This window comes from Piliocolobus tephrosceles, chromosome 2 (genome assembly GCF_002776525.5).
Source record: "Piliocolobus tephrosceles isolate RC106 chromosome 2, ASM277652v3, whole genome shotgun sequence".
Classification (NCBI taxonomy): domain Eukaryota; kingdom Metazoa; phylum Chordata; class Mammalia; order Primates; family Cercopithecidae; genus Piliocolobus; species Piliocolobus tephrosceles.
Genome location: NC_045435.1, coordinates 164375751 through 164399590, shown reverse-complemented (window position 1 = coordinate 164399590; position 23840 = coordinate 164375751). Strand labels below are relative to the sequence as shown.

The 23840-nt window shown below is 40.0% G+C and overlaps 1 protein-coding gene across 14 annotated transcripts in view; it reads left to right on the top strand.

Annotated features, from left to right (window-relative positions):
* The window catches only part of TFDP2 (transcription factor Dp-2), a 197850-nt gene that overhangs the window by 154941 nt on the left and 19069 nt on the right, over nucleotides 1-23840 (top strand). For 5 of the 14 annotated variants that reach the window (XM_026454187.1, XM_023192108.3, XM_023192118.1 and 2 more), the window contains 3 exons: nucleotides 1670-1717; nucleotides 18774-18936; nucleotides 21734-21877. In XM_026454187.1, the coding sequence (XP_026309972.1) occupies nucleotides 1670-1717; nucleotides 18774-18936; nucleotides 21734-21877 (355 nt within the window). Of the gene's footprint in view, nucleotides 1-1669; nucleotides 1718-16395; nucleotides 16441-18773; nucleotides 18937-21730; nucleotides 21878-23840 lie in introns of all 14 variants that reach the window. The other 9 variants (XM_026454188.1, XM_026454184.1, XM_023192105.3 and 6 more) reach the window with 4 other exon arrangements.

Sequence of the window (23840 nt, the reverse complement as noted above, 5' to 3'; positions counted from 1 at the left end):
GTTCTTGTTTTATTTTAGTTCTTAAAAACAAATGTTTTTCCTTTAAAATCACCTATTTTATTTCACTTTATATCTTAGATATAAACCATCTCTGGAACAACTATTTTTAGACAGAAAAAAAACAGTACAATAACTCATAACTGAACGCCGTGACTTTCTAAACTCTGGAATAGGACTACTTTTATTGTAACATTTAACTGTTTTGGAAATATAAAAACTATATTTTTATATATTTTTAACTCACATAAAAAAGGAGTTAAATATTAAGTGTTGGCTATACTCAGAATTTCCCCTATGAATTATTTCCTTAAAAACCAGAAAAGGGGCCGGGCGTGGTGACTCAAGCCTGTAATCCCAGCACTTTGGGAGGCCGAGACGGGCGGATCACAAGGTCAGGAGATGGAGACCATCCTGGCTAACACAGTGAAACCCCGTCTCTACTAAAAAAAAAAAATACAAAAAACTAGCCGGGCGAGGTGGCGGGCGCCTGTAGTCCCAGCTACTCGGGAGGCTGAGGCAGGAGAATGGCGTAAACCCAGGAGGCGGAGCTTGCAGTGAGCTGAGATCCAGCCACTGCACTCCAGCCTGGGCGACAGAGCGAGACTCCGACTCAAAAAAAATAAAAAATAAAAACCAGAAAAGGGTAGGAAAAGAGGCCAAATAAATTTTTTTATTAAATTTCCTCTTCTTTTTAAACACTGAACAATTGAATCAATATCTCTTCTATGTTACTAATTTGTCACTTTTAGTACAAACTTCTATATGTTTCATCTTTGCCTGTAAAATACTTATACCTTTCTCCACTCTTTATCATTTTAGTACCTCATACTTCCATAAAAGAAAAATAAATAAGATAAATTACTGAAAACCTCGTTTTGTTACTTGAGATGTTTTGTTACTTTAGAAGTTATTTACATGGTGGAATACTGCATTGGTGATTCTGTCATATGTGAGTTTGAGCAAGCAGATGGTAAATCTTAGTGCAGTAAGAATCTCCTTGCTTCAAGGATATTAAGTGAATTAATAATCCTGGCAAAGTGCTTTAAGATGTATACATATTAATATACATAAATACATGCCTACACACACGTACAAATACATTGAAGACAGAAGAGTTTTGTATATGCATACTTTTCCATTATCAAATGAGCTGAAATGACAGAATTACCTGTAATCCTGTGGGCATTACTCAATCCTCATGAACATTCTTGTGTAGATCTAAGGTTACCCTGGATTTCTATATAGCCTTGAAAGATTATAACATGAAAGCCAAGCCTGTGCCAGCAGTGTTGGCCCACTTTGGAAATGACCAGGGTCTGGATATTTTCAGCCCCATTTGTGCTTTATATTGGAGGTGGCAGGATTGTCTGGTGTTTTTCTAGTCAGTATTTCACAGAGTGAAGAAGATTTTTCTCTGTCTTGTTTGCAGGTCTGCAGTGTTTTCCTCCCTAACTATTCATTGAACTCTTTTCAACCTATGATTATTATGTTGTGATATCTTGTTCACATGATACAATTAAGATTTATTTTATGTACCTATCTTTTGTATTTGTTAGTTTTAGTCTTTGAATATATTCAGTGTATAATTAGACAAGTTATAATAAAGTATTAATGAAATTAAATTGTATTTAAGTATTGTTGTTTTTATGCTATCTTTTTTCCTTTTTAGTGATAGAAAACGGGCTAGAAAATTTATAGACTCTGATTTTTCAGAAAGGTGAGTATAAGTCTATTTTGTTTGGAAGATTCTGCTATATAGAGAGGTTGTTGGCGTTGCGACTACTCTGGTTTAATGCGATGTTTCTCTTCATGTAACTTTAACTTCTTTCAGTTTTTGCCATTATTTCATTCTGCATTGAGTGCCCCAGTTCACTCATAGTATCTGTATGGTTTTAGCAGAAATTACCCTGTGAGCAGATTGACTATTGGTGGTATGTCCTTTAGTATTACCTCCCCTCTTTCCATCTGGGAAATGAAGAGTTCTATCAAAGTAAATGCTCCACATTATCCTAACATGCCCAAACTTTAACAAGTTTTTCTTTTTTCTTTTTTTTTTTTTTTTGAGATGGAGTCTTGCTCCGTCACCCAGGCTGGAGTGCAGTAGCGCGATCTTGGCTCACTGCAACCTCTGCCTCCCAGGTTCAAGCGATTCTCCTGCCTCAGCCTCCTGAATAGCTGGGATTACAGGCGCACACCACCATGCCTGGCTAATTTTTGTATTTTTAGTAGAGACGGGGGTTTCACCATGTTGGCCAAGCTGGTCTCGAACTCCTGACCTCATGATCCGCCTACCTCAGCCTCCCAAAGTGCTAGGATTACAGGCGTGAGCCACCGCACCCGGCTAAGTTTTTCTTAAAACATTTATAAATCATAACAAACTCTCACTTGATCTTAAGCAATATGTTGGGCATAAGGAAAGTTCACGTTATCTTAGAATATTAGGACAGTGGCTTCCCCATTCTGACTGTGCATCAGAATCACTTGTAGTCAGTTAAGTAAAAAATAAATGCCTGCCACATTAGAAACTCCTACATTTTCTAATTTGCTATCTCTGATTTGCTGTACCCTGAGAAACTAGATGGCTAAATGTGTTAGAATTCAATCTAAAATGAAAATGACTAGGCTCTGAGTGAGAACTGTGGGAATATGTATAAAGGATGTGTGTTTTCTTGCCCTGACACTAGTGCTGTTTCAGTTCCTTGGTGGCTTTTGTTGCTTGCTTCTTGGTCCTAATTGTTTTCAACAGATATAATCACGTCTGAGGAGCTGCTGTATCATAGAAATGAAATGTTCTTTACTCTCTAATGGAAAGTCCTCTTTCCAATTCAAACTGGTCTTTACTGGTGTTTATCCTTGGAAAGGGCAACAGAACAAGTTCTTGCAGATGTATTTAGCAATGTTTGGGGCATTAAAATGGAACTATTTGTCAGTTATGATGGGTGACACCTCTGCACTGCAAACAGTACAAAAACCAAGATTCTCTTTATTGTCCTTTGTAAGTGAGAATTCTAAAGATCTATAAGTGAGAATACATAAAAGTGTTAGATTAAATGTATTAGTATAGCCATTGGTTCAACTTTCTCTTTCTACATTTGGTTCAGTGGCTTTTTTCCCTAGCATTTTTTTTTATCATTCTTTTAAAAGTTTTGAATGTAACTTTTCTGTAATGTATCCCCACCACCCGTCTGTCAAACCGCAAAGATTTGATATGTGTTTTTCTTTATTCCGTGTTCTAAATTAGTAAGATTCAGCACAGTGGTGTTGCATTTTTTTCTTTATGCTTCTTTTTTTTTTTTTTTTTTTTTTTTTTTTGGAGATAGAGTCTTCCTTTCTCTCCCAGGCTGGAGTGCAATGGCTTGATCTCAGCTCACGGCAACCTCTACCTTCTGGGTTCCAGCGATTCTCCTGTCTCAGCCTCCCGAGTAGCTGGGATTACAGACATGCACCACTACGCCCAGCAAGTTTTTGTATTTTTGTAGAAGCAGGCTTTCACCATGTTGGCCAGGCTAGTCTCAAACTCTTGACCTCAAGTGATCTGCCTGCCTTGGCCTCCCAAATTGCTGGGATTACAGGCGTGATCCACTATGCCCAGCCTCTTTTGTTTTTAAGACACGGTGTCACTCTGTTGCCCAGGCTGGAGTGCAGTAGTGCGATCTTGGCTCACTGCAACCTCTGCCTCCCAAGTAGCTGGGACTACAGGTGTGTGCCACCACACCCAGCTAACTTTTGTATTTTTAGTAGAGATGGGGTTTCACCATGTTGGCCAGGCTGGTCTTGAACTCCTCACCTCAAGTGATCCACCTGCCTTGGCCTCCCAAAATGCTGAGATTATAGGCATGAGCCACCACACCTGGCCTTTTTTTTATTTTTTACTTTTTTGCTAATTAAGTCAAGGTTTAATTTTATAAACATGACTGAAATATTTTGTTGATTTAAATATTCTGGTTGACTCTTTTTTTACCAAGAAATGAAACTTTTACTATATATTTTATATAGCTCCTTATTAAAATGAAATACATTTACTGCAATTTATACTTGAGATACAATACTATAAATTTAAATTGTATATTACTTTTGTAAACATAAAAAATTTATTGGGAAAATGTCAAGAGATGGTTTGTAGATTCTACTTACGTGCCTGGAAAGAAAGAAAAATACTTTTTTATTCTTTGGGTGTAATTCTTTTGAATACTTAAAAGGAAATAATTAATAAACTGTAACATGCTTTTCAAACCACAGAATATTAGTGGAGTTTATTTGTTTGTTTTTCCAGATGGAGTCTTGCCCTGTTGCCTAAAATGGAGTGCAGTGGCGTGATCTCTGCTCACTACAGCCTCCGCCTCCTGGGTTCAAGCAGTTCTCTTGCCTCAGCCTCCTGAGTAGCTGGGATTACAGGCACCCACCACTATGCCCAGCTAATTTTTGTATTTTTAGTAGAGACAAGTTTCACCATATTGGCCAGCTAGTCTCGAACGCCTGACTTACCTCAGCCTCTCAAAGTACTGAGATTACAGGGGTGAGCCACCGTGCCCAGTCTGTGGTTTTATTTTCTTATTTAGGTTTTAGTTTTTTAATTTAGTTCCTTTGATAAAGAATGCTTCCTCCTGGTTTCTTTGTTTGGTTTATGAATTAATAGAGTGTTTACATCCTGTGGCCAAATATTGATGTTATTTGGAAAGAAAGGGTCTTGGTGTTTGAAAGAACTCAGGCTCTTAAAAAAATGTGTAAACCCTATATATTTAAGATTTAAAAGATTTAAATAGAGAGCTTCCAATTTAAGATGATGGACTGGGCTGGGCGCAGTGGCTCATGCATGTAATCCTGATACTTTGGGAGGCCGAGGTGGGCAGATTACAAGGTCAGGAGATTGAGACCATCCTGGGTAACACGGTGAAACCTCGTCTCTACTAAAAACACAAAAAACTAGCCAGGCATGGTGGCACACGCCTGTAATCCCAGCTAGTTGGGAGGCTGAAGCAGGAGAATCACTTGAGCCCAGGAGGCGGAAGTTGCAGTGAACCGAGATCATGCCACTGCACTCCAGCTTGGGCAATAGAGCAAGACTCCATCGCAAAAAAAAAAAAGATGGACTGATTACATATGTTTACTTCCTACCTTCCTCATGCTCACTGCTAAGATATTATTGAAATTTTAGTATAAAAAATAATTAAAGGGATTGGGCACAGTGGTTCACGCCTGTAATCCCAGCACTTTGGGAGGCCAAGGTGGCCGTATCACTTGAGGTCAGGAGTTCAAGACCAGCCTAGCCAACCTCATGAAACCCCATCTCTACTGAAAATACAAAAATTAGTCAGGAATGGTGGCACATGCTTTTAATCCCAGCTGCTTAGGAGGCTGAGGTGCAAGAATCGCTTGAACCCAGGAGGCAGAGGTTGCAGTGAGCTGAGTTCGTGCCACTGCATTCCAGCCCCGGCAACCGAGTTAGACTATGTCTCAAAAAAAAAAATAATCATCATAATCATAATAATTAAAGCAAATCTGCAAAAGTGCTGTAAAAAATGATAGGGGTATAGATTTCCCAACTAGAAAATGAAGGCTAGTGTTATGATGAAAAGTAAAAGTAGAGAAATCTACATCGCACAATATGCGTGGAAGAAGTCAGCATCAGAAATGGTAGCCATTGTACCCTACATTGTCACAGAGAGGCTCCAGGCTTAAAGTTGACTTCTGTAGAAAGCAAGAATGAATTGTTGAAGGAAGTAAGGAGAGTGATTAAATAAAGACTTTGAGCAGCTGGGCCGGCTGAACCATCCCAACCCTTCAAATCCCCTTGTACCTCTTATCCCACCTCCATACACAGAGCAGTTGCACCAAACACATTTCTCCCCCAGGGCTGAAACTTGGAGAATTGATCCTAGGGAAACAACTGCCTGCCTCAGTTGGGTTTAAGAATTTTAGTATGCCACCGGGCGCGGTGGCTCACGCCTGTAATCCCAGCACTTTGGGAGGCCAAAGCGGGTGGATCACGAAGTCAGGAGATCGAGCCCATCCTGGCTAACACGGTGAAACCCCATCTCTACTAAAAATACAAAAAATTAGCCGGGCATGGTGGCGGGCGCCTGTAGTCCCAGCTACCTGGGAGGCTGAGGCAGGAGAATCGCTTGAACACAGGAGGCCGGAGGTTGCAGTGAGACAAGACTGCGCCACTGCACTCCAGCCTGGGCGATGGAGCAAGACTCCGTCTCAAAAAAAAAAAAAAAAAAAAATTTTAGTATGCCCCAGAACAGGTTTTCCTCATACTGGCATTTGTATTTGTGGGGAAGAGAGAGAGACCAGACTGGCTGCCTGCTTGCCTGCTTAGCAGCAAACACAACCTGAAGTTAAGCTTGTTGCCAGCATGGCCCACTCACATCCACAGAAGTTGTAGTTAGCCCTCCACAAGTGAGGAGAACCGTCTTAGGAAAACAAGCCTGCATACAAGAAGCTCATGTAAACTCTATATGTTGAAAACTTGAATTCAACATTTGTGAATATGAAAGAACAGGACATTTTGGGAAAACTATCATGAAAGAAAAGGAACAAGATGAATAAACAAAAGTTACGACCCAAGAGGATGTAGAACAGTAAGATAAAAAAGAACAATAAAATAAAGTTGTAATTATCACCCTTTGAGAGGTCTGAAGGTTCCTAAGAAGCGATAATACCCATGAAAGAAAAAGAAGATCCTATGGAAAAGAAGCAAAGAAGAAAAACATTCTGTGAAGTTTAAAACATGATTGCCGGCCGGGCATGGTGGCTCACGCCTGTAATCCCAGCACTTTGGGAGACTGAGGCAGGTGGATCATCCGAGGTCAGGAGTACAAGACCATCCTGGCCTACCTGGTGAAACCCTGTCTCTACTAAGAATACAAAATTTAGCTGGGCGTGGTGGCACGCGCCTGTAACTACTCGGGAGGCTGAGGCAGGAGGATCGCTTGAACCCAGGAGGCGGAGATTGCAGTGAGCCGAGATTACACCATTGCACTCCAGCCTGGCGACAGAGTGAGACTCCGTATCAAAAAAAGAAAAGGTTGCTAAAAACAGTTCTTCCAGATATTAAAACATGAAAACAGAATTTTTGTTTTAATGAAATAACTTGGCAGCAGTCTAGTGTGGCTGCAAAGAATATCTGGGATCATCTTATTTGAAGATATCAGAAATCTACTGAGGCAGTGAGAACTGGAGGGGCTAAAACTAGAGCAGGAAGAACCTCAGAAAGATAAGGGACTTCCACAGTAGCTTTTAGATATGGAGTTGTTTGCCGTTTGTGGGCAGGAGCCTGAGAATCTAGGGTTTTGTACAAAATAAAGGAGAAAAATTTTATGATCAATTGATACAGAAAACACTTGACTTGATTAAACTTTACTCATTATGGTAAGTGTCAAACTAGTAATAGAAGGGAACTTAGTATGTTAAAGACAATTGGCAAAAACTAACAGCAGGCCAGGCACGGCGGCTCACGCCTAGCATCCCAGCACTTTGGGAGGCCAACACAGGCAATTCTCTTGCACTCAGTAATTCAAGACCAGCCTGAGCAACATGGGAAAACCCCATCTCTAGAAAAAATACAAATACCGTGCCCAGCCGAGACGAATGTCTTTAAAAAAATAATAAAAAATAAAACACAGGCCAGGTGCAGTGGCTCATGCCTGTAATCCCAACACTTTGGGAGGCTGAGGTGGGTGGATCACCTGAGCTCAGGAGTTCGACACCAGCCTGGGCAACACGGTGAAACCCCGTCTCTACTAAAAATACAAAAAACTAGCCGGGTGTGGCAGGACGCTCCTGTAGTCCCAGCTCTCAGGAGACTGAGGCAGGAGAATCGCCGGAACCTGGAGGCAAAGGCTGCAGTAAGCCGAGATCGCACCACTGTACTCCAACCTGGGTGACAGAGTGAGACTCTGGCTAAACACACACACACACACACACACACACGTGAGACTCTGGCTAAACACACACACACACCTGACAGCAAGCATTACATTTAGTAGTGAATAAAAAGTTTTCAACTTGGCGTAAGAAACAAGGAGGATCCCTAGTTAATCACCACTTCTATTCAGTATTGTAGTGGAAATTCTTGCTAGTGCTGTAAGCCAAGAAACAAAATGGAAAGCCTTAATAAAAGAACTGTAAATGAAGAAATAAAATGGCACCATTTGCAGATGATGTGATTGTATCCCAAGAAAAACCGAAAGAATCTACAGACAAATTATGAGAAAAATGAATTTAGCAAGGTTGCTGGATATAAGGGCATATAAAAATGAACAGAATTTTTTTATTCTAGCAAAAAATACGAACAGGCCAGTAAACATTGAAAAGTGTTTATCAGCATTAATCATTAGAAAAATGCAAATGAAAACCACAATGCAATACCACTTTATATCCATCAGAATGGCTACAATGAAAAGGATAGACAGTGCTAAGTTTGGCAAGGATATGAAGCATCTAGAATGCTCATACACTGCTGATGGCAGGTTAAATTGGTACAGTCATTTTGGGAGTTAGCAGTATCTGCTGAAGTTGAATATAAACATACCCTGTAACTCATCAATTCTGTTCTTTGCATGTACTCAACAGAAATTTGTGCACACATTCACCATAAACGTGTACAAGAGAGTTTATAGAAGCACTATTAGCCTCCAACTAGAAACAAACCAAATGCCCATCTGCAGAATGGATGAATGAATTGCAATGTATTCATACAATGAAATGAATGAAATACAGTCACATGAAAAGTGTGATGAATCTCTTAGTGTCAGATACAAAAGGATACATACTATATGATTTTTATTTAAAGTTCAAAATAGGTAAAACTATAATAGAAGTCATGGTAACAGATATTCTTGAGGTGTTGGGTTTGAGTGGAACTATAACTACAAAGAGACACTTAACACAGATGGTTTGTGTACTTTATGTGTTATATATGTCAATGAAAATTTACATTTAAAAACTCAGGGAGAGGCCGGGCGCGGTGGCTCAAGCCTGTAATCCCAGCACTTTGGGAGGCCGAGACCGGCGGATCACGAGGTCAGGAGATCGAGACCATCCTGGCTAACACGGTGAAACCCCGTCTCTACTAAAAATACAAAAAATTAGCCGGTCGAGGTGGCGGGCGCCTGTAGTCCCAGCTACTCGGGAGGCTGAGGCAGGAGAATGGCGTGAACCCGGGAGGCGGAGGTTGCAGTGAGCTGAGATCCGGCCACTGCACTCCAGCCTGGGCGACAGAGCAAGACTCCGTCTCAAAAAAAAAAAAACTCAGGGAGAAGTTAAACAGTGTAGCCAGGTAACTCTCAACATCTAGACTGTAAGCCACTAGATGATGGGACAGGACTACATAAGAAGAAAAGAAAAGTTTTCTTCCTTATGTTGTGGGCTCCTGCGGTGTTTTCCTACCTATCTTTTATAGACTAAGCTCAATCATAATAATCAGTTTTACAGCAGTGATTTCAACCCTGTCAAACCCAGGATCCCCCCTTTTTTTTCTTTGAGACAGAGTCTTGCTGTGTTGCCCAAGCTGGAATGCAGTGGTGCCATCTTGGCTCACTGCAACCTCTGCTGCCTGGGCTCAAGCGATTCTTGTGCCTCAGCCTCCCTAGTAGCTGGGATTACAAGCACATGTCACCACACCTGGCTAAGTTTTTTTTTGTGTGTGTGTGTATATATATATTTTTATATATATTTATATGTGTGTGTATATATATATTTTGAGATGGAGTTTCGCTCTTGTTGCCCAAGCTGGAGTGCAATGGTGCAATCTCGGCTCACTACAACCTCTGCCTCCCAGGTTCAAGCAATTCTCCTGCCTCAGCCTCCCAAGTAGCTGGGATTACAGGTGTATGCCACCACACCCGGCTAATTTTTTTGTATTTTTAGTAGAAACGGGGTTTCACACCATGTTAGCCAGGCTGGTCTCAAACTCCTGACCTCAGGTGATCCGCCCGCCTCAGCATCCCAAAGTGCTGGGCTTACAGGCGTGAGTCACTGCACCCGGCTTTTGTATTTTTAGTAGAGACGGGGTTTCACCATGTTGCCCAAGCTGGTTTTGAACTCCTAACTTATGCTCACCTCAGCCTCCCAAAGTGCTGGTGTTACAGGTGTGATCCACCATGCCCAGCCCAGGATCCCTTTCTATATAAAATACTTTATAATGTTTCTTTTATTACTTAAATGAAATTATAGGTAAAAATATAACTTACCTATATGCTTAAATTTTTTTTAAGTCTAATGTCTTAAGTATATAGAAAGGAAAAACAAAAGGAGAGTAGTCCTAAGCAGAAATACATAGATGTGGTTGGTATACAGTTAGTGGTCCAGAACTCTTTGTTCCTAGCCCACAGTATAGAAATTGAAGTCCAGACACCTTTATAGCAATTTGATGTTGATTTAAGCACGATGGATAGAAATTTTGATGAAATTTTTGTTAAAATTTAAATTTTATCTATTTAAAAGTTCTGAGTTTTAAAATTTAGCTAGAATTTTAGCTCTGTCGGCCGGGCATGGTGGCTTATACCTGTAACCCCAGCACTTTGAGAGGTCGAGGCGGGCGGATCACCGGAGATCAGAAGTCCAAGACCAGCCTGGCCAACATGGTGAAACCCTATCTCTACAAAAATTAGCCTGGCATGATGGTGTTGGCAGGTGCTTGTAATTCTAGCTACTCGGGAGACTGAATCAGGAGAATTGCTTGAACCTGGGAGGCAGACGGTGCAGTGAGCGGAGATTGCGCCATTGCACTCCAGCCTGGGCAACAGAGCCAGTCTCTGTCTCAAAAAAAAAAGAAAGAAAAGAATGTTAGCGCAGTCAAACTAACATGGTAAGCTCTCTGTGGTACAAACAGTTCACTAGTGATGCACAGGAGGACCATATTACAGCATGTGACTATTTTTCTGCAGCTTTGTCGATATATAATTCATATACTATACAATTCATTCATTCAAAATGTACAACTCATTGGCTAGGCATATTAACAGAATTGTGCAACCATCACAACAATCAATTTTAGAACATTTTCATCACCCTTGAGAAAAAAGCCTGGCACCCTTTAGCTATAACCTCCCAAACCCCTCATCCCTCCCACTCTTAGACAACCACTACTCTACTTTCTCTCTGTAGATTTGCCTATTCTGAATATTTCATATAAATGAAAACATACAATATGTGGTCCTTTATGACTGGCTTCTTTTAGTAAGCATGTTTTTAAGGTTTATCCATGTTGTGACATAGACATTCCTTTTTATTCCTAAGTAATATTCTATTGTATGAATGTACCACATTTTACTTATTTGTGCACTAATTGATGGACAATTGGGTTGTTTTCACTTTTTGCCTATTATGAATGATGCTGCTGTGAACATTTGTTAGGGTTTTGTATGGATGTAAGTTTTCATTTCCCTTGGGTGTATACCTAGGAGTGGAATTGCTGGGTCATACAGTTACTCTTTGTTTATCCCTTTTGAGTATGGCTAGACTGTTTTCCAAAGTGGCTGTACCGTTTTACATTCCCACAAGCAATGTATGAGTATTCCAGTTTCTTTACGTTTTTGCTAACACTTCTTGTGAAATGGTACCTCATTAATAAAATTAACTCAAAGCATTTTGATTTGCATTCTTTGTCTATTCTAGATAGAAATCCCTTATTAAATACGTGATTTGCAGAGTTTTTCTCCTATCTGTGAATTGACCTTTCACATTCTTAATGGTGTCTTTTGAGGCACAAATGTTTTTGATTTTGATGTTTATTTATTTTTTTCTTGTGTTACTTATGCTTTTGGTGTCATATATCTAAAACATCTTTGCCTAATCCAAGGTCACAAAGACTTAACATCTATGTTTTCTTCTAAGTGTTTGATAGGTTTAGCTCCTACATTTAGGTCTTTGCTTTGAGTTAATTTTTATTAAGGTTAATTTATCAAATGTAACCCAGAAGCATACAGAAAATCTATGAGGAAAAAATAGGTGGTTTTTTGTTTTTTGGGGTTTTTTTTTTTGAGACAGCATCTTGCTCTGTCACCCAAGCCGAAGTGCAGTGGCTCAACTATAGCTCACTACAGCCTCAACCACCTAGGCACAAGCAATCCTTCTGCCTCAGCCTCCTGAGTAGCTGGCATACACCACCACACCTGGCTAATTTTTACATTTTTGGTAGAGATGAGGTCTCACTGTTGCCCAGGCTGGTCTTGAACTGCTGGGCTCAGGCGATCTGCCTGTCTCGGCTTCCCAAACTGCTTAGATAGGCATGAGCCACTGTGCTTGGCCAGAATAGGGATTTTTGACATTTATTTTTATAACATTTTTACACTTATTTTAATTTTTCAAACAAGCCTGGGTTTATTATTTAAAATTATTAGCTAAATTAAAAAAGTAAACTTTTATTTTAATCCTCATTTTCTAATGGTGAAATAAGCATCCTGAACTATTTTTTTCAAGAAAAAGCATACCTTTTCTGAAGGTGGCAGCAGTAGTAGTTAACCAAATGTGACAATGGAAGTAATTTAAAGAATGAAGGGGCCGGGCCCGGTGCTCAAACCTGTAATCCCAGCACTTTGGGAGGCCGAGACGGGCGGATCACGAGGTCAGGAGATCGAGACCATCCTGGCCTACACGGTGAAACCCCGTCTCTACTAAAAAATACAAAAAACCAGCCGGGCGAGATGGCGGGCGCCTGTAGTCGCAGCTACTCAGGAGGCTGAGGCAGGAGAATGGGGTAAACCCGGGAGGCGGAGCTTGCAGTGAGCTGAGATCCGGCCACTGCACTTCCGCCCGGGCGACACAGCGAGACTCCGTCTCAAAAAAAAAATGAAGAACAGGCTACTCTGGGCACATTACCTATGGGGTAGTCCTGCTCCACAAGGAGCAATGTAAAAAAAAAAAAAAAGAAAAAAGAACAGTAAAATGAATACAATAGAGTTTGTATTAGTTTTGCTCAGAAACATGACCCCCTCTCATATTGAATTTGGTTTTGTAGCCATAATTGATGATGAAATACGTAACATAATGCATAAACTACAGCATCTTATTTGCAGAAATATACTGGCTAATGAAGCCATGAAATCAAAACTTAAGCATAAAAGACAGCTAAACAAGTCAGTTCAAAAGCAAAAGAACTATGGAGAAATAATAAATTATTGGGCAACTGTCACCACTATCCATCTCCAGAACTTTTTCATCATCCTGTATTGAAACTCTGTCCCCATGAAGCAACAACACTACATTTCCCACTCTCCCATAGTCCCTCTGTTCTTCTTTCGGACTATGATTTTGACTATAATTTGATTTCATATAAGTGGAATCATACAATATCTTTTTTTTTTTGAGACGGAGCCTGGCTCTGTCACCAGGCCTGTACAGTGGCATGATCTTGGCTCACTACAACCTCCACCTCCCAGGTTCAAGTGATTCTCCTGCCTCAGCCTCCCAAGTAGCTGAGACTACAGGCACGCACGACGACGCCAGCTAATTTTTGTATTTTTGGTAAACGGGGTTTCACCACATTGGCCAGGATGGTCTTGATCTCTTGACCTTGTGATCCGCCTGCCTCGGCCTCCCAAAGTGCTGAGATTACAGGTGTGAGCCACCATGCCCAGGCAATATTTATCTTCTTATGTCTGGCTTATGTCACTTATGTCTTCATGGTTCATCTGTAGTGTAGCATATATTAGAATTTTATTCCTTTTTAAGGCTGAATGTATTTCATTATATGTAAATACCACATTTTATCTGTTTATCCATTGGTGGGCAGTTGGGTTGCTTCCACATTTTAACTCTTGTGAATAATGGTGCTATGAACATGGGTGTACAAATATCTGTTGAGTTCCTGCTTTCAGATTCATCTGGGTATATACCCAGAAGTGGAATTACTGGATCATATGGTAATTCTATGTTTCCTTTTTTGAGAAATTGCTGTATTGTTTTCCACAGTGGCTGTATCATTTTGTATTTCCACCAGCAGTGCATAATGGATGCAGTTTCTCTACATCCTCTCCAACACTTTCTCATTTTCAGTTTTTGGTTTTTTAATAGCCATTCTAATGGTTACGAAGTGGCATCTCATTTTTGTTTTGATTTACATTTCTCTAATGATGAGTGATGTTGAGCATCTTTTCATGTACTTTTTGGCCATTTGTATGTCTTCTTTGGATAAATGACTATTAAGTCTTTTGGCCTTTTTTTTTTTCTTCTTGAGACAGAGTCTCACTCCCAGGCTGGAGTGCAGTGGCATGGACTGCTACCTCCGCCTCCCAGGTGCAAGTGATTCTCATGCCGCAGCCTCCTGTGTAGCTGGGATTACAGATGTGTACCACCATGCCCAGCTAATTTTTTTTTTTTTTTTTTTTTTTTTTTGTGGAGATGGGGTTTCACCATGTTGGCCAGGCTGGTCACAAACTCCTGACCTCAAGTGATCCACTTGCCTTGGCCTCCCAAAGTGCTGGGATTACAGGCATGAGCCACTGCACCTGGCCCTTTGCCCATTTTCAAATTGAGTTGTTTGGTTTTTTGTTGTTGTAGTTCTTTATATAGCCTTTTGCCTTTTAGTGTTCTTTAACTAGAGACATCTTTTGCTTAACTTTCAAAGTGGCTTACTGGATTAGTTGCAGGACCAAATCTCTCATCTGTGTATGGCAGGTGTTGACTCTTCTAACCTCCTTTGTTGAATTTTAATGTTGATGTTAATTGAGTTTTGGCATGATATTCTATTAACCTTCTAATAATAAGCTTAATTTATTGATTCAGCCATTGTTGAATAGTGCCCTTTGGTTTTATATTGCTTATGAAAATTCTGGCAGCTCATGAAGGGGATAAAATCACTTGTAGTGTACCATATGTTATATGCATTTCATCCTCACAACTTATGAGACGGGTATTCTGCATTTTTCAGATGAAGGACTGTGGATCAGAGTTAAATGGAGTAAACTGCTTAAAATATGTATCTGATAGTTTACTAATGTTGATATTTAAGTTTTCTTCAAGTTTATTATTAATTTATGCACTGAACTGATTTTATAAAACTCTCACATGTAGGCTTGTATCTACTTTTCAAGAGTATAGCCATCACCATTTCATAATAGTTTTTAAAATTGTAGTTGTTCCTACTTAAGGACTATGTTTAGTTTCTTCCTTTAAATATTATCCAGATATGACTACAAATATTATCCAGGTTATGACTATAGAGAGCCAATTAGCCAAGTAATTGCCTGAAATCACCTTATCTTATTGCTGCCTTTAACATAGCTATATAATCCCATACACAACATTATTGCTGCCCAATAGAAATTTTCAAAGAAAATAAATATTTGAAGTTAATTTTAATATTTTTAATTTAATCCAGTATATTTAAAATATTGTATTTCAGTGTGTAATTAAATATAAAAATCACTAGTGAGGTGTTTTACATTCATTCCTTATATTAAGTATTTAAAATCCAGTGTGTTAAACTTACGACACATCTCAATTCACCCTTCCCACATTTCAAGTACTCAGTAGCCACATGTGAGTTGTGCCTAGGGGTATTAGACAGTGCTAATTAGGAGGTTTAAAATGCAATTCATAAATTTAATTCATCTCTTTGATCTCAGTAAATTACCCTTCTTTCTAGAGGTCATTGTACTATTCCTCTCTTCCTTACCCTCCACTTCAGACAATTTTATTGATTTTTGTCTTTTAAATTTTGTAAATCCATCTTTTTGTCTCCTGCCCTACTACTACCTCAGTTTGGGGATTCATATTCTCTTACCTGGACTATTGCAGTACCCTCTCAATTGGTCTTGCTATCTCTGCTTGTGCCTCATAAATTTCACTTCTACTGTTATTAATTCTGATCCCAAAATCTTCTGCTTTACAGTGAGAATGTCTGCCTAACTGAAAATCTCACCATTCTACTCCCCTACTTAATACCTTTCAGTATATTTTAGTGATTTCACATTATTTCAAATAAGTAGTCTGTGAGGTAAGATACCTATACCATCCTATACTGTCACAAGGGATGCATACACAATTCTTTGGGAATGTAGGAAAAAGAAAGTAGATACCCTTTTCTCATATTCCTTTTAAAACTGCATATTTAGTATCTGTTTCTATGTACGTAACATAGAACATGTAAATTATTTATCAATAAATATATTCGCAGTCCCACATCACTCAGTGAGGCGATATGTTCTGAGAAATGCTTCATTAGGCAATTTCATTGCTGTGTGAACATCATCAAGTGTACTTACCCAAACCCAGGGTGGTATAGCTATTGCCCCTAGGCTGCAAACCTGCACAGCATGTTACTGGTTTGAATACTATAAGTAATTGTAACACAGTGATAAGTATTTGTGTATTTAAACATACCTAAACATAGAAAAGGTAGAGTAAAAATACCTTGTAAAAGATTTTTTTAATGATACACCTTTATAGGGCACTTTTCATGAATGGAGCTTGCAGGACTGGAAGTTGCTGTGGGTGAGTCAGTGAGTGGTGAGTGAATGTGAAGGCCTAGGACTTTACTGCACACTACTTTAGACTTTTATAATCACTGTATACTTATGCTACACTAATTTATTGTAAAAAGATTTTTTCTTCTTCAATAATAAGTTAACCTTAGCTTACTATAACTTTTTTACTTCATAAACTTTTTAATGTTCTCAAACTGTTTTAATCTTGTAATAACACTTGACTTAAAATGCAAACAATATTGTCCGGGAGCAGTGGCTCACACTTGTAATCCCAGGACTTTGGGAGGCCAAGGCGGATGGATCACTTGAGGTCAGGAGTTTGAGACCAGCCTGACCAACATGGTGAAACCCCATCTCTACTAAAACTACAAAAATTAACCAGTCATAGGGGTAGGCACTTGTAATGCCAGCTACTCAGGAGGCTGTGGCAGGAGAATCCCTTGAAGCCGGGATTCTCAGTGAGCTGAGGTCGCACCACTGCACTCCAGCCTAGGGGATAGAGTGAGACTCTTTCTCAAAAAAAAAAAAAAAAAATATTAATGGGCCGAAAAATACACTTAGATAGAATGAATAATATCTAGTATTTGGTAGTACAATAGGATGCTGTAGTTAACAACAATTGATTGTATATTTTAAGTAACTAGAGGAAAGGAATTGGAATGTTCCTAATACAAAGAAACAATAAAGGCTCGAGATGATGGATACCTCAGTTACCCTGATTAATCATTACACATTGTACAGCTGTACAAAAATATTTTCTTTATATCCTTACTTTTTTTTTTTTTTACTTTTGAAACTTTTTTGTTGAACACTGAGATGTGGCTGGGCAGGGTGGCTCACACTTATAACCCAACACTTTGGGAGGCTGAGATGGGAGGGATCACTTGAGGTCAGGAGTTCAAGAGCAGCCTGGGCAACATAATGAGACCCTGTCTCTACAAAAAAAGAAAAGAAATTAGCCAGGCATGGTGACATGCACCTATAATTCTAACTACTTGGAAGGTTGAGATGGAAGGATCACCTGAGTACAGGAGGTTTAGGCTGCAGTGAGCCACGATGGCACCACTGCACTCTAGCCCAGGCAAGCGTGAGACCCTGAATCCAAAGAAACCCCCCAAAACAGAAAACTGAGACGGGCCAGGCGCAGTGGCTCACGCCTGTAATCCCAGCACTTTGGGGGGCCAAGGCGGGTGGATCACCTGAGGTCAGGAGTTCTAGAACAGCTTGGCCAACATGATGAAACCCTGTCTATACTAAAAATACAAAAATTAGCCAGGTGTGGTGGCGCACACCAGTAATCCCAGCTACTTCGGAGGCTGAGGCAGGAGAATCTCTTGAACTTGGGATGCAGAGGTTGCAGTGAGCAGAGATCACGCCACTGCACTCCAGCCTAGGGGATAGGGCGAGACTCTGTCTCCAAAAAAGAAAAGAAAACTGAGACATACTATCCTAGGCCTACAGGGGGGTCAAGATAATCAATATCACTGTCCCCTACCTCCACATCTTGTCCCACTGGAAGGTCTTTAGGGGCAGTAACACACATGGAGCTGTCATCTCCGGTGATAACAATGCATTCTTCTGGATACCTCCTGAAGGATTGCCTGAGGCTTTTTACAGTTAACTTTAATTTATAATTTGAAGAAGTGTGCTCTAAAATGATGAAAAGTATAGTTTAGTAAATACAGAAACCAGTAACATAGTCATTTATTATCATTATCAAGTATTATGTACTGTCCATAATTGCATGTGCTAGACTTTTATAGGACTGGCAGAGCAGTAGGTTTGTTTGCCAGCATCACCACAAACATGTGAGTAATGCATTATGCTATGGCATTATGATAGTTACTACCTCACTAGGCAATGAGAATTTTTCAGTTCCATTGTAATCATATTGGACTACTGTTGTATATGCGGCCCATCATTGACTGAAATGTCCTTCTGTGGCAAATGACTGTAGTTTTAATTTCAGTAAAAAACCTATAATTTACATAGAATATGAAAAGATAAGTATGTTAGCTGTACAAGGGCAAAGTTTTTGTGTTTTTTCACTGACTTATTCTCAGTGTCAATAACAGTATCTGGCATAGAATAGTAACTGGTCAATAAATATTTGTTGAATAAATAAATGATGTTCATAGAAAAACACTCTAACTTCATACTTTATTAGGCCTTTAAGGCAAAAAGTAAGTTTAAATAAACATTTTCTCATCTCTATTCAATTTAAATTTTTGACACCTGAAGTAAAACTTAAATTACTGTCTTCTTGAATTATCTTACAGAGATTTGTACAGGAAGTCTCTAATATGTACAATGGAGTAAAAAAACTTTTTTCCCTTCTAGTAAACGAAGCAAAAAAGGAGATAAAAATGGGAAAGGCTTGAGACACTTTTCAATGAAAGTGTGTGAGAAAGTTCAGCGAAAAGGTACAACATCATACAATGAAGTTGCTGATGAGCTGGTGTCAGAGTTCACCAATTCAAATAACCATTTGGCTGCTGATTCGGTAGGTAGATCATGAACCTGACATTGATTTTGATGGATGATGGTACCTCTTTGTGTTATCTTTGTTATAGATTTGAGGAATCAGGTAAGCTAGATGAACAATTATACTTGAGGGTTTCATCCTTTATTTTGGGGGATTTTTTGTTGTTGCTGAGTTTTAGTTTGGAGGGAATTCTTTTTTTTTTAGATGGAGCCTCGCTCTGTCGCCCAGGCTGGAGTTCAGTGGTGCGATCTTGGCTCACTGCAACCTCTGCCTCCCAGGTTCAAGCTCTTCTTGTGCCTCAGCCTCCCGCGTAGCTGGGATTACAGGCGCACACCACCGTTCGCAGCTAATTTTTGTATTTTTAGTAGAGACAGGGTTTCACCATGTTGGCTAGGCTGGTCTCAAACTCCTGACCTCAGGTGATCCACCTGCCTCGGCCTTCCAAAGTGCTGGGATTACAGGCGTGAGCCACTGCGCCCGGCCTTAGTTGCGTTTTTTTGTTTTAACATTTAAAAAATATTTGGCATGGTGGCTCATGCCTGTAATCCCAGCACTTTGGGAGGCTGAGGTGGGCAGATCACGAGGTCAGGAGATTGACACTATCCTGGCTAACACTGTGAAACCCTGTTTCTACTAAAAATACAAAAAAATAGCCAGGCATGGTGGCATGTTCCTGTAATCCCAGCTACTCAGAAGGCTGAGGCAGGAGAATTGCTTGAACCTGGGAGGCGGAGGTTGCAGTGAACCAAGATCTCACCACTGCACTACAGCCTGGGCAAGAGAGCAAGACTCTGTCTCGGAAAAATAATAATAATAACATTATTATTATTATAGTTATTTTTATTACTTTAAATAAATATTGTGCTGAACCCTTTGTTCTTATTTAATCTGCTTTGAATAACATCCATATCCCTTCCAATATCAAAAAGAGGAAACTGGCATACCTACCACATTGCCTCCTCCCAGGACTTGTTGTTACAGTATCATTGTTTCTGCAGGGTCAACATTTCTTTTTTTTTTTGAGACAAGAGTCTAGCTTTGTCACCCAGACTGGAGTGCAGTGGCACAATCTTGACTCACTGCAACCTCCGTCTCCCGGACTCAAGAGATTTTCCTGCCTCAGCCTCTGAGGTAGCTGGGATCACAGGCATGTGCCACCACGCCCAGCTTAGTTTTGTATTTTTTAGTAGAGATGGGGTTTTGCCATGTTGGCCAGACTGGTCTTGAACTCCTGACCTTAGGTGATCTGCCCGCCTCGGCCTCTCAAAGTGGTGGGATTACAAGCATGAGCCACCACTCCCGGCCTATTGTCGAGATTTCTAATATTTACATTCAGTTCTATAACTTCAATCCCCCACTTATTTAGATCTAGTTTTATATTTAGGTGGATTCAGTGTTCTCCACCATCCTTTATTATCATTGCATTTCCTGAGGACCTTGTTCCACAATGTAAACCAACATGGTTTCCTTCATTGAGTAAGTCTTTCTATCAAAAAAATAGAAGAAGTCCGGGTGTGGTGACTCACGCCTATAATCCCAGCACTTTGGGAGGTCGAGGCAGGCAGATCACAAGGTCAGGAATTTGAGATCGGCCTGGCCAATATGGTGAAACCCCGTCTCTACTAAAAATACAAAAATTAGCTGGGTGTGGCGGCACACGCCTGTAGTCTCAGCTACTTGGGAGGCTGAGACAGAAGAGTCACTTGAACCTGGGAGGTGGAGGTTGCAGTGAGCTGAGATTGCGCCACTGTACTCCAGCCCAGGCGACAGAGCGAGACGCTGTCTCAAAAAAAAAAAAGAAGAAGAAAAATGGTCAACTGAACTGAACAGTGTCCATTGTCATATAGAGGATTATATTTTGGTGCAAGTTCCTAATCTCATTGTAGATTGGAGACAGTTTGCAGATCAGCAGTGGTCAAGGAACACATTTTGAGAAGCACAGTTTTACCCAGAACTTGAATAAATGTCCTTGATTTTTTTACGTCTAAAATCCTGCCAGATAATGCAAGGGCTTAGAACGTTTTACCTCCAATACGTTTTTCTGTTAATATATATACTATTTATTGTCATGTATATTAATTAAGTTCTGTATTCTAGCCTCCATAAGACATTATTGTTTTATACAGTGAAAATTGAGATTTACCCACATATTTACCTTTTGGGTTGGTCTTCATTCTATCCTACATCTCTAAGCTCCCATCTTAGATGATATTTCTTCTACCTGAAGAAATCCCTTTGGTATATTTCAGTGTAGATCTGCAGGTAACATGATCTTTATTTTTAAGATTATTTTGTGGCTGGGCGCGGTGGCTCAAGCCTGTAATCCCAGCACTTTGGGAGGCCGAGATGGGCGGATCACGAGGTCAGGAGATCAAGATCATCCTGGCGAACACGGTGAAACCCCGTCTCTACTAAAAAATACAAAAAACTAGCCGGGTGAGGTGGCGGGCGCCTGTAGTCCCAGCCACTCGGGAGGCTGAGGCCGGAGAATGGCGTGAACCTGGGAGGCGGAGCTTGCAGTGAGCTGAGATCCGGCCACTGCACTCCAGCTTGGACGACAGAGGGAGACTCCGTCTCAAAAAAAAAAAAAAAGATTATTTTGTTTTATATTGTTTGAAAGTATTTTTATTTCATCTTTAATTTTGAAGGATATTTTCACGGAATATAGAATTCTTTTGGATGTCTTTGTCAGTTTGCTAAATAAAAAATAGAATCCTTCCAGCACTTTGAAGACGTAATATTAATTTGATATATTAATATCATGTGACTGTATCTTAACCCTTAATTATCACTCAATGAAAATGTTTTTTAGCAGGCTTACGATCAGAAAAACATTAGGCGAAGAGTTTATGATGCTTTAAATGTGCTAATGGCAATGAACATAATTTCAAAGGAAAAAAAAGAAATCAAGTGGATTGGCCTGCCTACCAATTCTGCTCAGGAATGTCAGAATCTGGAGGTAAGTGAGAAAATCTGTTTATGAATAGCTTTTTGTATTATTTTACATCAGAGACATTTTAATTTAAAAATGTAATTGTAATATCAAATATTTCCAATTTTTCATGTATACTATGTCATTTTTTAACAGACTGTAGAATTTTAGAATTGGAAGGTGCCTTGTAGGTATAGTCTACAGTTTAATTTGTAAATGATGAAACTGAGGGATAAAAGTTAAATAACAGTTTCATTGTACTGTTTCTTAGGGAAGATTTTTATTTCATTCTAAGTTAATTCTGAACACTCTACTAATAAACTTTTGGTGAAATGGTATCTTATTTGATAAGATGCTTGCTGTATGTATCCCAAAAAAAAGGATCAAACTGTGTGTTTATTTCCTTTATTGGTTACACAATATTCTGAATATAGCTGTGAAAGTCAGACTTTTACATTTGACTTTAGAAATAGTAGCAACATGGCCGGGCGCGGTGGCTCAAGCCTGTAATCCCAGCACTTTGGGAGGCCGAGACGGGCGGATCACGAGGTCAGGAGATCGAGACCATCCTGGCTAACACGGTGAAACCCCGTCTCTACTAAAAATACAAAAAACTAGCCGGGCGAGGTGGCGGGCGCCTGTAGTCCCAGCTACTCTGGAGGCTGAGGCAGGAGAATGGCGTAAACCCGGGAGGCGGAGCTTGCAGTGAGCTGAGATCTGGCCACTGCACTCCAGCTCGGGCGACAGAGCAAGACTCCGTCTCAAAAGAAAAAAAAAAAAAAAAAAAAAAAAAAAAATAGAAATAGTAGCAACAGAATGAATAGTGTTTCATTTGTGTCTTTACCAAAATGAATAGAATTTTGGAATTATGTATGCAGAAGCATTTTAAGTTCTGTTAACTTTAAGCATTATAGAAAATTCTTTCTACATGAGCATGTTCCCTGACATACTGTTTCTAAATTGACGTGACATAATTTTACTACCATGGCCATAAATGGAATAAACTGAGGTTAAATATGGTTTTTGGGCCAGGCGCAGTGGCTCACACCTATAATCCCAGCACTTTGGGAGGCTAAGGTGGGTGGATCACCTGAGGTCAGGAGTTCGAGACCAGCCTGGCCAAAATGGTGAAATCCCATCTCTATTAAAAATACAAAAATTAGCCAGTGGCGGACGCCTGTGATCCCAACTACTGGGAAGGCTGAGGCAGGAGAATCGTTTGAACCCAGGAGGCAGAGGTTACAGTGAACCGAGATGACGCCATTGCACTCCAGTCTAGGTGACAAGAGCAAGACTCCATCTTTAAAAATATATATATATATGTGTGTGTGTGTGTATATATATATATAGCTTTGGGAGATAATTAAGATTGGTTTCCTGTTTTTCTCAGTCTTTTTTCTCCCCAGCAATTCAGTTATTTGGTATTATTATACTTATGGATAGAGAGAGAAACCAGATATTCATCAGAAGCTATACAATATTTTTCATATGCTACAATGGAAATATCCTCCTTTTCTCGTTTTTCTTCCTTCTGATAGAGTGGAATTTGAGCATCATTTTCATGAGTAATATTGAGCTTATACCAAAGACTTATTAAGCAAGAAAACCTGTTCACATCTACCTTGTGCTTAATCATAGGTTATACAAGGCAAATCTCTGAACCCAAGGAACTGTCATTCTAATTGGGGAGAAGAGAAATGTAAAAGAGTTAACTAAAAATGTGATTACTCCTATGAAAGAAATGTGCAGGTTCTCTGCAAAGAGGGGTGGGGGAGGGCTTTACCAAGGAGATAATCACAGAGCTCAGGCATGAGGTGGGAGTAGTTTGCCAAGTGGATACGGATGGGGAGGGCCTTCCAGGCAGAGGCGCTGCATGGGCTGAGACAGGCATGAGAAAGCTTGCCTGGAGCTGGGTGTGGCTAGGGAACAGGCATTCAGAAAGGCGGATAGATATCTAAGTGTTAAGCAGTGGGGACCTGATCCTGTAAAC